This window comes from Choloepus didactylus, chromosome 3 (genome assembly GCF_015220235.1).
Source record: "Choloepus didactylus isolate mChoDid1 chromosome 3, mChoDid1.pri, whole genome shotgun sequence".
NCBI classification, from domain to species: Eukaryota; Metazoa; Chordata; class Mammalia; order Pilosa; family Megalonychidae; genus Choloepus; species Choloepus didactylus.
This window is the reverse complement of record NC_051309.1, coordinates 56,845,887-56,861,895: the sequence shown is the minus strand read 5'-3', so window position 1 is coordinate 56,861,895 and position 16,009 is coordinate 56,845,887. Positions and strand designations below refer to the sequence as shown.

Genomic DNA, 16,009 nt, shown 5'->3' with positions numbered 1-16,009 from the left:
TGGAGCTCTAGGGTTGATGCAGAAAGCTCTCCAAAGTAAATTTTATAAAGTGAAAAGAGGCAAGACTCAAAATAGCATTTGTACCAAAGCTATCATTTATGGAAAAAGGAGGGTGAGTAATATACATATGCTTATATGTGCACAGAATTGGCTTGGAAAAAGGAAACTGGTTAAAATGCTTGCCACTGCAGAAGGAAGTTCTTTTCACTGTAAACCTTTTTGCATTTTTCAAAATATTTTTAACCATATACACTAGTTATATTTCAAAGAGCTAAAATATTTCCATTGTCAACCTGGAAAAGTAGAAAAGTTAGTAAATATTTAAAAATAGTGGAAGAAAAGCAACACTTTGTTAATTGTGTATTTCAGGAGGAGGGGTTTGGAGTAGATGTAGGGGCAAATAATAATTCAACTTCTACCTCTTGATGAAGGTCAGTCCTTGCAGTTGTCATTAAAAAGCACAGGGATGCACCAGGGACGTAAGAGACAGAAGGATTTGGAAGATCCCGATTTTATGAAGTCAGGGGACATTTGATGTCACTCCCCAGGTGTGGGGAGAAATGGCTAGAAAACAAGACGGAACAATGTGGACAGAAAGGAATGGTAGTTCCTGTGCAACCAGCCAAGAAGTCTTCATCTGTGGTGAGAATTGTTAGGTTTGTCCACAGAGTATCCTTCTGGAAACTTTCACTTCACTGCTCTCAGCAGAGCCGGCCAGCTGGGCCTCCTTTCCCTGGGCTTCTGGGCATCTCAGCTGGAAGCTCTCCTTTGGAAGGGGGCCTGGTCAAGGACCCAAGCAGAGCCATGTTGTCGGCTAACACGGTGGACAAAAGCCCTTTCTCAAGGAGAGCCTCATGCGAGAGACGGGTGCCCCTCACGCCTCGGGGTACACGGGAGCCCCGGGTCCTTCCACCTCTCGCGCTCTGATTTTTGGCCTGGAGCTCGGCAGGGCCAAACTTGAGGCTTGCAAACTTAAATGTCATCTGGGGCTGGGCAGTTAACTTCAAAATATTTGAAGTCGCCAGGTATAAGAGGAAATGGCAGGGATTTTGACTAGCAAAATGTAATTTTCTGACTAAAGGCATTCAGACCCAGACTTTTAAACTGTACGACTCTGCTGGCCAAACAAAACACTCCTAACCGGCTGGGGTCGGTGCCAGTTTGCGACCCCGCTTAATATCCGCTTCTGGCTGGTAGCTCCAACCTGTGATGGTCCTCGGCTAGTTTCGCAGTCAGTTTAGACGCGCACGGTGGAGTCTTCTCAAACTTTGACGCTCGGAGCCGACTACTGGCTTCGTTTTATTTTCGCCAGAATTGGAGTTGTTGCGCCCGGGACCTTCTTTCCCCGGCGACTCGAGGTCGGGCGTAGTCCCGGGACAGGTTGGGAGGTGGGGGGATGTAGTGGGCGTGGGGAGCGCGGGACCAAGGCACGCGAGCCGGGGGAATACCAGCCCCTGTGCGGTGAGGGGCGGGGCCGGCCGCAGAGGGCGCCCCACCCCCAAACCCCGCCCAAACGGCACCGCCCCCGCGCTCTAGAGTTTCGGCTCTAACTCCCACCCGGCACTGAGTCTCGGGACCCGGGGAGAGTAGGCGGCGTGCGCCTCTGCATTCTCTTTCCGCAGAGGTACCACTTGCGTGTTACCGAAATATCAGAGCCGGTCCCGCAGCCAGAATATTCTCTCCACCGGCATCTGTACACGCCCCTCTGGCCGCTGAGAGAACCGGGGCATCCTCGCCCCAAGCGTTTCGGGGTCCTGCTCTGCGGCGCGCGTCCGGGCTCCGCGCTTTGGTGGCGGGGCAGGCCCGTGGAGAAAAAACCAGCTCCGAGTTCTGGGCACTGCGCCCGGCGCGAGGTGCAGGATGAAGAGCAAGGCGCTGTTGGCCATCGTGCTGTGGCTGTGCATGGAGACCCGGGCTGTCTCCCGGGCTGTCTCCCTGGGTAAGGAGCCGAGAAGTCGGGTGCGGGTGGAGAGATGCAGATACGGGGAGGATCTGGAGACCCGATCTAACTTTGAATCACAGAGCTGGAGAGTTGGAAGAAACTGACACGGTGTGCTGTTTCATTTACCAGTAGGGAAAAGGACTTAGAGACCGGCCCAATATTGCCCACGTTGGCGGTTTCCTGAGCTCTACCCCGGTGCCTTTTCCACGGCTCTGGTCTCTGACAGGGCGCTCGGCTGGAGCATGCCCTGCGGAGCCGACGCACCCTCAGGCTCCCAGGAGGCGGGTGCGGGAAGGCGCCGGGGGCAGGCGCGCAGATGTTACCCGGCAGGCGGGAGCGCAAAGTGAGAAGTTGTCTGGCTGCGCGCACCATCCTGGTTCGGGCACGGGCGGGCTCCCTTGCCAGGGAAGGAAGCCTTGCCGGGGGCGTGAGCCCTGCGGTCCGGATCGCTCTGTGCACTCCGCTCTGCCTCGGCGGGAGTGAAACAGGGACACCGGCCTGCCGGTTCCCTCTGAGCTCAAACAGACATGCACAGCCACTGTGTGAGGTAGGGGTCCGGAAAGAGGGAAATCTTTTTTCCTTCCTTGGTGCAGGACGACGCTCTTCTTGCAGAGAGAAGGTGGGAGAGGGAAATTGAGGGCTTGGCCCCGGGCAGTGTCAGCTTCCCCAAGTGACAAAGTGACAGTCACCTTCCTAGGTAAAGCAATGTCAATGTCTTTCCAAGCATTTTGGTTCCTGGGTAAGCGCAGGGTCAGAAGAATCTCTGAACCCAGATTTAATGCCACTTAACATTGCTGTCCCCTTCAAGATTAGGAACCCACACGTGCTTAATGCAATTGTGTGTGTGTGTGTGTGTGTGTGTGTGTGTGTGTGTGTGTGTGTGTGCGCGTGCGCGCGCGCGCGCGCGCCCCTTTGAGTTTCGCGGATGGTTTTCTTTCTCTGGAGCCACAGTTTGCTGGTTCCCAGATTCTATGCCTTGGAAGAGTGAGAAGGGGAGAGGGCGGAGAAAAAGTCAAATAATTCAGGGAAACAATGTCTTACAACGATAGAAAAGAACCACATGACTTAAAGAAGACACTTGCACTCAGAGTATCAAGATCATCTGTCTGTGGTTATTGAATTTTCTTAATGATGACTTGGTTCTCAGGCCCAGCTCCACCACGGGCAGTTGTTTGTCCCTGACAAGGACCCTCTCTCCCCCTTTATGGGAAGAGGGTGAAGGTCTGGAGCTTGAGGTTGTTCTGCATCCCACAAAGAAGTGAGTTGCTTTTAAGCCTGGGTGTTTCATAGTTCAGCAGTAGTAACCCTAATAGGGTAGCCCTGAATATAATGGTGGGGTTGCCCTTTTGGAGTGTGTGACTTACTTAATTGGATTGCGCTATAATTGGTGCCATCACATTCTAGAGACAGAGGCACTGTTGTTTTTCCTTTCTGTCTTTGAGCTGGGAAGGGTACTAGTGCACAGATTAATTAATATAGATTATGGAATTTGAACATAGAAGGGCTTTTTATTGAGAAGTGGCATATGCATCTCTTATAGTCATTTTTGTAGAATTTTTTTCTGAAGAGTAGAACTTGCCAAGGAAAAATGAATGAAGCTTAATGGAGCAAAAAAAAAAATTGAGTGTTGGTCTACAGATATGAGTTTGAAGTTATTATTGATAGCCTTGTTGAATAGATTTTTGTTGTAAATGTGTCTCTAGAACAGTATGGTATTGTCTTAGCTTCTTATGGAAAATATCTTTCAGATTTTTTAAAAATTATTTTTATATAGGAAAGTGTGCCTAGAATTTGAGACAATAATATGTGGCAATAATATATGAGAGATCTTTAAGATTCTCTTATTTTGATGGCGGAGCCGGCGGGCTGGGGTGGGGGTAGAAGGCTGTCATAGCTTATTTAGAGCGTGGTCATTTTACTTCTATTTTGTTCTCACATGAATGTGCCCAAATAATGAATTATTTCTCATTTGGATCATTATGTGGATTGTATTAAGTTGCTGTTATTGACATCTTTCTCAACCTAGTGTTTCCAGGTCAAGTTTGAAATCTGTACTCATCCAAATGAATTGTTTTCATTTTCATTTTCTTAGTCAAAGTGGGGCTCCCTTGTTGGAATTCTTTTTTTCTATGCTTTTAAACATTTGCTTTATTGTTTATATACTTTGGGGACAGTTATTTCCTTCATATTACTGTGTTACTGATCAACAAACCGAAGTTATGCCAGCAACCCATCCTGCTTGTCTTTGCGGGCATGCGAGAACATGGGTGATCAGTTGTTTGTTTTGCTTGTGGTTCTTCATGGAGTCCACATATTTGAGGCATTGGATATGTGTGCTGGATATTTGCTCATATTCTCTTTATCATACTCGCTCATACTTGCTCATATTTACTCATATTCTATGTTCCCAACAAGGTCAATGCCATTTTAGGCCTAGAGAAGTCATTTGTTCTTCGCTGATGTGAGTTAGAGACTGTATTAAATGTGGCTACTTGCCCAGCATCACTTTTTAAGCTGGTGTTTTGAAGGTCTTGATAATCAATTAAGACCCTAGCAAGGTGGATAGTTTTCGTTTCTCTGATGCTTCTTCAAGACGTGATAGCTCTTCACAAGTAGTCAACAGAGAACCCGGTTTTCTTTCTGTGGAGAGATCATTGGTAGGAGATCTGTCCCATGGTATTTTTCTGGTTCTTAAGCCTTTAGGCAAAGACAGGTTTCTTGTGTTCCAAGGTTCATATCAGGATGAATCCAGAATAATAAATTGAGCCTTCCTCAATTGTAATTCATTAGCCTTACACATTTTTAGTCCTGTTCTCTGAGGAAAAAGTATTTTAATATGCATATTATATGAAATTGGAAATGTTTCCTCTTCCTTAAATCCTCTCACCCAGTTTTACAGTCTTTTTGAGCCATCTTCAACCTCAGCAGTTCAATTACCAGAGGAAGTGCACTAGAAAATTGATAAAGGAAAATGAGACAGGCATTCCAGCACTCTCCAGGGTGCGCAGATGAACAATATATAAATCTAAGAAGTATTCATTAATGAGCAATTTAGTCAAATGTATGCATCCCATGTGTTCTAAGAAATGTCAGTGTGTCCTTTCCCAAGAGAGTGAGATCATCAGATGAAGGTTCATTTGGTTTCAATGTCCCATATCCTTTTGTAAGACCTTAGAGTTGGCAATGCAGGAAAACAGGAACTCCACCCTAGCTCCATGAATTGCAGAACTGTTGTGCTGGTTTATGACCATCTGCCCATTCTTCCTGTTATGACACAGCTCGTGAACTTTTACTGGGAATGGTGAAAAGTAAATGCACAGTTTTACACCATTAATTGCTGAAGAGGCCTTCTAAAAGTGTAGAGTGTGCATTGTTTATGGAAGGTGTTTCCTATTGGGTCCAACTCAGTGGCAGTGACATTCATTTATTTAATTTGTTTCTAGGGTTGCCCAGTGTTTCTCCTGATTCACCCAAGCTCAGCATACAAAAAGACATACTTACAATTATGGCTAATACAACTCTTCAAATTACTTGCAGGTAAGGACTCATTTTAGATTTACAGTTCCTGTTTAAAATAACTCATTGTTTATTGAGGGAAAAATAATTTCCTGTAACACAGAATTATAATATAGTTGTAGTTATTATTTACAGATAGGTTTCTAAGAGCTGACGTAATAATTAAAAAGATTTTATATTGTATAGTATATCATTATATAATATTTTTGCAACATTGTGTTATATATGTTATAAATTGTGTTATAATAGTGTGTTTAATATACATATGTGGTCTTCTAGAAATTCTGTATGATTTTGCTGTTATTTTTCTTCTACTAACTTCTTTCAACAACCACACACACACACACACACACACACACACACACACACACATGACCCCCACAGCTGTAAAGTAGACACTCAATAAATATTGAATGACTAAATGAAGTTGAACATATACCCTTAAGGGGTAGAGTTTACAAAGTTGGGAGCCATATTTATTACAGTCAGAATGACTTTCCAGCATCTTTTTAGCCCTTTCCAAGAACTTTATTTCATGATAAAATTCTGGCAATTTAATACTCAGTCATGAGAATTATTGAATATATATTCTGCATGGATAATGGGTCAAGCTCTGTTTTGATGTCTTGGAATGCCTCTCTTTGTGCTTGCCAGCCAGAAGTCGTGCCATTGATTTTTGCTAAGTAGGGAAACAGAACCGTTTGACTAGAAGAAGTGGACTTTAAGTTTTGTTTTCCAGTCCCTACCCTGGGAGGAAAGATGGAAGACCTGGGGTTTAATGTGGTGATTATGCATGAAAGATCCAGATGCTTCTGGGGACAAATGTGTTTTTGGCAGACACCACGATGGTGGAGGCACCGTCCCTTTGAGAATAGTGCTGGCCATCCACAAAACCCTTGGGCAATTTATTGCAATTGCTTCCTACTTGATGAATAACAAGTGTTCAACACAAAGACACAGAGATCTATTTTAGATAGCGGAGTGAAAAGACACCGTAATCCCTTATCAGGGGTAGACCACAGTAGCAGGCACTGTTCCTTTAGCTTTGGTAGTTGAAGACACATTTCCCAGTAGCTTTTCTTCATTCTCCCCCTGAAGACCAAAGGTTATGTAAAATCTCCAATGATTCCACCCTCCCTTTTTAAGCTTTGCACAGACACCTCTCATGTTCTGAAAAAGCCATGTTAGAAATGTTTCAGAAGTAACTTTATTGAAGTAGCTGCAACTTCATGTGAATTCCGAGTTCTTTGAAGGAAGGATCAATGATGTCATATTCTTCTTGATGTTGACTGCCTTCCTTGGAGCCTTGTAGAGAAATGGTGCAATAAAAGTCATTTATGTTTTAATATGGTAGTTACGGGGTCCTATGAGGTCCTTAGGCAGTCACAACCCCTTCCTTTCTGACTTTGGTACCCTTGACCCCTCTGTTCTCCCTATCCCGGTTTCCTTGCTATTCCCCTAATACTCCAGATATGTGTCAACTCAGGGCCCTTATATATGCTGTTCCCTCTGCCTAAATACTGTTCCACTGATATAGCCAGCTTTATCAAACTCCCTCCCTACAGAACTCTTTAATATTTTTCTTCATCGTACTTATCACCACCTTTTATACGATAATTTTTTTTTGACTGTCTTCCTTCTCTAATTAGACCTAGTTTACATAATGGCATTGATTTTGGTCTAATTTGCTCACTGCTGTATTCCCAGTCCTTAATAGTGTCTGACACATAGTGGATGCGTAATAAGTATTTGTTTAAATGAATGAATGAGTGAATGAATAAAAAATTTAGGAATCTCTATAAGTGATTTCTAGAGCTGAGCCTAGGGCTTTTTGTCATATGCCAGTTCAGTCTGTCATATTTGGTAGAAGGCTTTGAATCTGTCTGCCTGAGGGGTTTATATAATAGTTTGGGAATCAAACCTTCTGCCTCTGGTTTCTTAGACCCAGCCACATCCTGCAACATATCACATTGCTACCTCCTGGAATTAATTTTTCAGGGGACAGAGGGATTTGGAGTGGCTCTGGCCCAGCAATCAGAGTGGCTCTGAGAAAAGGGTGGAGGTTACTGAGTGCAGTGATGACATCTTCTGTAAGACACTCACAATCCCAAAAGTGATCGGAAATGATACTGGAGCCTACAAGTGCTTCTACCGTGACACTGACACGTCCTCGGTTGTGTATGTCTACGTTCAAGGTGAGTGGTTAAGTAGAATTCATTTCCCACACTGATTTATCAGTAATAAAACACAATAGACCCAAAGAAGAATTGAGGAGAACAAAAGGCTTTCTCTAAAGGCTATTTGCCAACCGGAAAATACAAAATTCTTCTCCCCTCAGGCTTCCTCTGAGAAATTAGACTCACTGATTTATTCTGGAGTGCAGGCCCCGTTACACCTCTTTGGCTCAGTTTGGTTCTGATCTTTGTTTCTGACGTAAATTTTGCATTCAAAATTGGCTAAGGAGAGTCTTAAAAAGCCTTCTGAAGCTTGAGGAAAAAACCTAAAATCCTTGAAAAGGAAGATTTGGGGGTGAATTATGGAGTGCTTTCTGGGGAGAGATAGGTTATCTACACCAGAGGAGGAGATTTCCCCAAGAATGCACGGGGAAACAGGCAAGAGCTTTGAAGCTATTTGTGTATAGGAACTTTTCTTTTCCAATTAAATATAAGTTCTCATACCTTTGTGCAATCGAAGGCACTGCTTCAAAGGGCCTTCTGAGAAGAACATTTCCCTTGCTTGTGTCTTCTGAGATCTTGGGTGATATGCCATATCTTTCTATGGTTTGCAATTTGGAATTGACACCATGGAGGCCACATTACCACCCTTTTGGTATAAAATGCAATGTTAAACATATTTAGTATTTTGCTTTCTTTTGGTTATGCTTTCTTTTGTATTTCAAAAATCCTATACTAGCTTTTCCTGTGAAAATCTGACTTAACCAATGAGATGTCTGTATTATAACTTTGGGAAATGTAAGAGTTGGAAGGTATTGCATAATCGTTTGCTTGGATATACTAACCACACTTCTTTTCAGGGAAGATGAGCTTTATAAGACAGTTTATTTGTATACCTCTTTACATCCCAAAAGATTTGTGGCAGGTGAAGATTGCTAAGAATTTTTTTCTAGATGCATCTATTTTACAGAATAAGAATTTCACCAGCTTTAAGAAACACACTTGTGTATCCCCACTTACATTTCAACAGTGCAGTGGGGTCAAGTGTATTGGAAAAGTAGAGACCGCATCAAAATAATATGTCACTCCTGGATTGCTCAATGTTTGCGAATTATTTTTGCCAGGGGTAAGCACAGTCCAAGACAGAATTCTGTGCCTTGGTCCTCCCCTCTGAAGAATTTGAAAGAGACAAGGCTCAGAGCTTCGAGAATTTCTGGCTCCTTTTGATCTGGCAGTCTTGGGAGATCAGGCTTTCTCAGAAGATTGCAAGGATTTCCTGCTTTTAGCCTGTCTGGAAATATGACAAGATGAACCTCTCCCATAATATTTCGTTATTTCCTTCTCCACGAGTCAGCAAACCTGGAGACATGTGAAAATTCTTTTCATGAATTACAATAAATATTTTATTTTGAAAGGATGGGTGGTTGTTTGGATTTCTTTTGTTTATTTCCTTTTTTTTTGGATACTGAAATAGAATTGATTTACTTAATAACTTCAGACTTACGTCAAAGGGTTAATTTAGCTTCCAAGGGCTAGTTCTGTAAGCAAGCTATGTTATATTTTCATAACGTGCGGATGAAAGGTAGATGATATTAAGAAGTAGCAATCCCTAGCACTGTTTATTTGCGTATTGCCAGTCTTTGGATATACCATCAAATTCCGCTTCCTGTCTCAGCCATAACGTTCTAGCAGCTGAGCTGTCCAAGATTTTGGCCATGAAGTTTAACAATGGGAAAGAAAAATTGGAGTATTCCCTTTGGACAGCTCTTTAATGTCCCCTCAGCTCTCCACCTTGCTTCCTTAGTCTTCTGACCCCATTCCCTGTAGCGATGGGAGCCAGGAAGTGGGCCCCTGGCCCCATAAGAAAATGGCTACAGCATGTGGCGGGCTGGATTGGCTGCTTTTTTGTACTTTCCAGCTGGGAAGGAAGTCACACTTTTGCTCTTGCAGGGAATTGGTGGCCTTTCTCCCCTTGGGTTTAATTAACTCTTTCTTCACTTTGACTGACCATTATGAAGCACTGTGAAAATGCTCCCTCAGGTGTGTAGGGCATCGCAATATGGACCATTCTCTCTCTGACATGTACCGACTCCAGACCCCATCATCACGATCTCTGGGGAATGGAGTTGTTTCCTAGCAGAGTATTAGCATTGTAGGAACAAAGTTTGAACTACATTAATGTCTCTTTAGTTTTCTTCTTAGTCTTTTGCAAGGTGACTTTTCAAATTTTTGTCATTGAAGATATTAATTGATTGCTGGGTCTTAAGCTAAATATAATATCGTCTAAACATTTATTTTATGAAGAATCTTATGTCTAGGTTTCACAATCCTAAAATACATAAAACTTTTTCTTGAATGATTGAATTAAAAATTGATGTTTATTTCCTATGTATTTTAAAGATCGTCTGGGATCATTACTTTGTTTTCATGATATTTCCATTATTTGCCTAAAGAGAGAAAATGTGTGTGTGTTTGTGTGTGCACGTGTGTGAGTGTATGTGTTTAATACCAGTAAAACTCTGTAAGTAAAGTGTATAGATTTAAGTTTAAATTTTAAAGTAAGTATGATCCTTCATTTTGAAAAAAAAAATTATAATGATCAATCTGTTAAAATTTGGAACTATCAAAATATACTGTACTTTTTGATGGTCCTTGTGAAAGGACTCAGTCTCATTTGGGAGTTTTTCTTTCAAATAATATAAATGTATCCCTCTGTGGCAACTCCTTTGAGCCAGATATCTTCCAACAGACCAACCCGTGGATGCCCTTGCCTAGAGTGAGGTGTCCTTCCCAAGCATTCATGTCTCTGGTTGAAATTTAATGAACATGAAGGAGAACCACCTTTTTGAGTAACTGTCATTAATTGACTAATGGAATCGAATTTTCTTCTAGATTACAGATCTCCATTTATTGCTTCTGTTAGTGACCAACATGGAGTTGTGTACCTCAAGGAGAACAAAAACAAAACTGTGGTGATTCCATGTCTTGGTTCCATTTCAAACCTCAATGTATCACTTTGTGCTGTAAGTTATGCCTTCTTTACTCATCTCTTAAGTTTTCTTGATTTTTAGCTAATGTCAAGATGGGTAGCCTGTCTATAATATCAACAATGAGTTTTAAAGTAGTAAGGGTTAAAATGACAATGAATAAAATAAAAAAACAATTTGTATTCTTAAAAATAAGACAAGTCCTTTTTTTTTTTTTTTTAGTGACCACCTTAGATGGTATTCACCTTTGGGTAGCACTTGACTGAATGTTTGATATTTCTTTTTACTACTCCAGAGGTATCCAGAAAAGAGGTTTGTTCCTGATGGTAACAGAATTTTCTGGGACAGCAAGAAAGGTTTTACTATTCCAAGCTACATGATCAGCTATGCTGGCATGGTCTTCTGTGAAGCAAAAATTAATGATGAAAGTTACCAGTCTCTTATGTACATAATTGTGATTGTAGGTAAGAGGACGGTTCCTTTTCATATAATTAATATTAGATCCTAAAGATTGGCTTCATATATTTAGATCCTGGAGATTAAGGTGTAGAGTAAATAAGAGATATTGAAAACTATATTAGCTCATGATATGGTTTGGGCAATTCATTACATTTGTTTTTCTTCACCAAATAAGCCCATGTGCAATTGAATTTTTCTCCTTTCTTGCTAAAGTCAAGGATTAAAAAGAATGTTGTTATAGTAGCACATTTTCTGAAAAATTCAGTATTCAGAGCATTACGTAGCACCAATTCTTTAAATTATACCTCTTTTGTGGAAAGTTCAACAGTTGACTAAAGCTGGCCACATTGCTCCAGAGCTAGTGACCACTCAACTTGTACTATGCTTCCATCTGCTGGGCTTCAGTGTCTTTGAAACTGCTGTAGGCAGTGCCTTGTAAATCTCCATAAGCCATTTTTCTGGGCATTACCAGGTAAGGTGAGGCCTTTGGGGAAAAATATGACACATATTAAAGTTTTGAAAAATGTGCCAAGTTATAGATTTGTTTTTTCACTCACCTTCTGTTTTTCCAATTTACTTGCTCTAGGGTACAAGATTTATGACGTGGTTCTGAGCCCCCCTCACGGAGTAGAGCTGTCTGTTGGAGAGAAGCTTGTCCTAAATTGTACAGCCAGGACTGAACTAAATGTGGGGATTGACTTCAACTGGGAATATCCTTCTTTGAAGGTAACACTAACATTTCAAAGCTGGAACTATAAATACTTTGATAATAAACAGTAAAAGAATATGGTTGAGAGAGACAGGGGTCATTCTGGCCAGATAAAATGTGGGGGTCTTAACACACAGACACACAGACATGCAGATACACAAACACACTAAGGGGATTGCAGAAATACAGCACCCGTGGAAAACAGATGCAATGCCAGGAACTCTGTCTCACACTGCTATAATCAAGCTGTGAACTTAAGTTTTCTCTAGGCAATTACGTCTTTCCAAATTGTGGTATTTCCTTGTTCTGCAAAGTCCTTGTCCTGTTTTCCCTTTAAGGGAATTTGTCTTTAAAAGACACATTTCTTGATAGTGGTCATATTTGCTTGTAGTCTCCAGTGTTTAGTCACCTTATTCTCACTATGTGAGGTTTATAAAACCCTAATTCAATTGGTTCCATTTATTTCTCCTAACACCAAATACATTTGTCATCTACATGACGTTTAAAGTTTGGTGTCCCTGTTATTAGCATTAAATAGTGCTCACTAAGAGCCAAGACTCGAGATTTTGTGGATATCTGGGTATCTGGGGAATACTGTAGTGGGCTTTGGAAATGAAGTATACTCTTTTTTCAGCATCAGCACAAGAAAGTTGTAATCCGGGACCTAAAAACCGAGTCTGGGAGTGACATGAAGAAATTTTTGAGCACCTTAACAGTAGATGGTATAACCCGCAGTGATCAAGGATGGTACAACTGTGCAGCATCCAGTGGGCTGATGACCAAGAGGAACAGCACGTTTGTCAGGGTCCATGGTAAGCGAAGACGTCACTTGGAATTATGCTGTCTTGAAAAGTAAGGCAATTTAAATAAATTTAGGTCAGCCCATATGACCTAGAGCAAAGTGTTCGAGTCAGAGGGACATGGGTTCAAATCTAACAATGAAATGAGCTAATATAACAAGTACTCACTTAGTATTAGTTGTTGTTGCTAATATTATTAGTATTTCATAAGTAGGGTGTTATTATCTAAGGTAGTTTTAAAAATTTTATTGCAAGGCTTTGTATGGACTTTGTAGTTGGGGAAACCTAGATTCAATTACTTGCTATGGGACTGTAAGCAAATCACTTAATTTTTCATTTATTCTCTTCCACTAACACAAATGTCTCAGGTTAGTGATAATTTGTGTGGCACCCTACTTTAAGCCCTTGATAAGGATCTGGGATTTCACTGAAGGGTTTTGAGCAGAGGGAGACATGCTCTGGCTTATGCTTTCATAGATCACTCTATTTGTTATATGGAAAATATGCTGTAGAGCATTATGGGCAGAAATAGGGAGACCAGTTAGAAGGCTAATTGCAATAATCCAAGTGAGAGATTGTGGTTGACTTGAACAGGAGTGGTAGGGGTGGAGGTGGGGAGGAGTGACCAGATTCTGGATATTTTTAAGGCACAACTAACAGCATCTTCTGGTAGAGTCATTGGCTGAGGGGTGTGAAAGAAAAGGATTTAAGATGACTCATGAGTTTTTGGCATGAGAAACTAGGGGAATGGGGAAGATTGAGGGGGTGGTGAGATTGGGGGGAAACATTATTGGGTACGTTTATTGAGAGGTGCCTATTAAACATTCAAGTGGAGATGTCTAATATATAAACCTGGAACTCAGAGGAGTCAGGAGAGGAGATATAAATTTGAGTGGTATATAAATGCTCTTAAGCCTTGAGACTCAAGGATACACGGTGAGGATATATATTGGATGTCATGGAAGTAGAGGAGAAGAAATACCCAGGTGTTCCAGGGGGCCTTAGAGAAAACTTCACAGGGGAGCAGATGCTTGAATTGAGACTTGAGCAATGAGTAGGCCTAGGGGAGTGCAAATGCTGCAAAGACTGGAGGTGTGGGAGAAACCGGAACATGACTCATAGAAAGGTAGTGTGGGGAATATCTGAACTGCAGCAACTCAGACCCCCAAAGGTATTTGAATTTTTCACTTTAACTGAGAAACTAAACCAATCAACCATTTACAATAAATTAACGTTTGTGAAAAAAAATTCTTTTTATTTCCTTGCAGAAAAACCGTTTGTTGCATTTGATAGCGGCATGGAATCTCTGGTGGAAACCACAGTGGGAGAACGTGTCAGAGTCCCTGTGAAGTATCTTGGTTACCCACCCCCTGAAATAAAATGGTAACTATTGGAAGTAAATGCAAAGCATTGTTTTATATGAGAGGAAATCCTTAGATTGTATCCAAATTTCTGCAATTTATTTTTGTAGGTATAAAAATGGAAGACCCATTGAATCCAATCACACAATTAAAGTGGGGCATGTACTGACGATTATGGAAGTGAGTGAAAAAGACACTGGAAATTACACTGTCATTCTTACCAATCCCATTTCAAAAGAGAAGCAGAGCCACATGGTGTCTCTGGTTGTGAATGGTGAGTCCATTCAGTTTTCCTTTCCTGTCCAAAATGTATTATGAAAAGTATGATTATGTTTTCTAAACAGCCAAGCCACCATTCCTTTGTCTCTTGTTGCTTCACCCACACCGAGAGTGGGGTATAGGGCAGTGTGGTGTGGATGTGTTTGCTTGAGTGGCCATTTAAATGAGCTGTTGGGTCAAACGCAAAATTAAAGTAGATGGTACTTGATGGTTAGATACTGTGAAATAAGAATGCCTGCAGGGACAGTTGCCAAGCCTAAGTTGAACTGCCTTTGCTGCTGTCTCATGGAGTTGCACACCTGGTTTGCAGATGTGTGGAAGGAAAAAGTAAGATTCATCTCCTTGAATTTCATGAGAAACTTCTAGTTTGATTCTGTAGTTGATATATTAGCAATGCACAGGCAGGTTCCAACTCAGAAGGCTTTTCAGTTTGACACTGCTGGCTTTTTTTTTTTTTTTTGGACAGTAGTCCAGGATCTGACTCTGAATCTATAAAGGGAAAAGGTTAAGTTTTATTTGGATTTAAGAATGATTATTTGAACTTTGTTTTCCCAAATTGAAAGATAATAAATAAATGTTCTTGGGATTAGAGTCAGGGGGGAAAGGGTACCCTGGTCAAGTAAGTGTGGGAGGTGCTAAGTTAATGTAAACCAGATTTCTTCACTGCAGGACTTCTCAGGGCTTTTAATCTGTGAATATATATTGCCATTCTGTAGGAGGAGGGTCATAAAGTATGCAGGGTTTAACAAACTTATTTTGTCAGAGCATCATCCCCCCATTTCATCCACCAGTATCTTGCTCCAAACAGTTTGAATAATTGCTTCTCTATTGTAATTCTTCATTCACCCTACTGGCATGACATACTAAAATTTCAGGATCTTCTCACATGACCTTAAGCTGTGCTTGCCCCATGTGTCCTGCTATCCCTTGGTATGTCTGCTGAGCTTGGCATTGTTTCTTTCCTGAGAGATCAGCTTCAGGAAATATTTTACAGATAACGGGTTCCAGGAAGGCTGTTTAGGATCGAGGCAGGAGTAAAGTGTTATGGAGGGGAGAGAAGCTAGAAAGCTCATAAGTAGTATGGGGAGAAGGAAATGAATGAGAAATAAAGACATAAAAATGGCTAGTGAATAACTCCATCTCATCAATTCATGAAGTCATTAAGAATTTGATTCCCTCTAGCACTTACCCTGGTATCCGAAATTAACATGAAAAAAAGAGTCAGGTTTTGAAAATATAATCTGAGACTTTAGGTTGATAGTGATGATAAAATAGTTTTACATTAATGAACTTGGGCCAAAAAAAAAAAAAAAAAAGGAAAAAAGGAAAGGAAGCAAGAAAGAAGGGAAGGAGAGAGGGAAAGAGGTAAGGAGGAAGAGATGGAGGGAGGGAGAGAAGGGAGGGAGGGAGGAAGGAAAGAAAGAAAAAGAAAGGAAGAAGGAGACAGCTGATGGTGGCAGTGACACATTATGTAATGATTTATACCTTCTTTTATAACGTGGTGGTTAAGTCAGAAGTTTGAGTGTCTAGGTTTGTTCCTGGCTCTGCCACCTATTAAAATGAGTGACACTAGGCAAGTCATTTAACTTTTCTCTCATTTTTCTCACGTATAAAATGGGGAAAAATAATAGTAGTTGTGAAAGTAAATGAATTAATCAATATAAAGCACTCAGAACAGTGCATGGCACAAAATAAATGTGTTTCCTAAGTTGTTGTCAACTATCGTCTTACTGGAGCTTTGTCCCCATCTTGTGAGACTGAGGGACAGGGTTGTGAGACTTG

At 41.3% G+C, this 16,009-nt stretch overlaps 1 protein-coding gene across 2 annotated transcripts in view; it reads left to right on the top strand.

Moving 5' to 3' along the window:
* Positions 1 to 1,574: 1,574 nt before the first annotated feature.
* KDR (kinase insert domain receptor) overlaps positions 1,575 to 16,009 on the top strand; it is a 44,851-nt gene continuing 30,416 nt past the window's right edge. For both annotated transcript variants that reach the window (XM_037829834.1, XM_037829835.1), the window contains exons 1-9: positions 1,575 to 1,939; positions 5,386 to 5,479; positions 7,457 to 7,653; positions 10,525 to 10,655; positions 10,915 to 11,083; positions 11,665 to 11,804; positions 12,422 to 12,599; positions 13,856 to 13,970; positions 14,059 to 14,222. In XM_037829834.1, the coding sequence (XP_037685762.1) occupies positions 1,861 to 1,939; positions 5,386 to 5,479; positions 7,457 to 7,653; positions 10,525 to 10,655; positions 10,915 to 11,083; positions 11,665 to 11,804; positions 12,422 to 12,599; positions 13,856 to 13,970; positions 14,059 to 14,222 (1,267 nt within the window). In that variant the 5' untranslated portion in view covers positions 1,575 to 1,860. The remainder of the gene's footprint in view (positions 1,940 to 5,385; positions 5,480 to 7,456; positions 7,654 to 10,524; positions 10,656 to 10,914; positions 11,084 to 11,664; positions 11,805 to 12,421; positions 12,600 to 13,855; positions 13,971 to 14,058; positions 14,223 to 16,009) is intronic.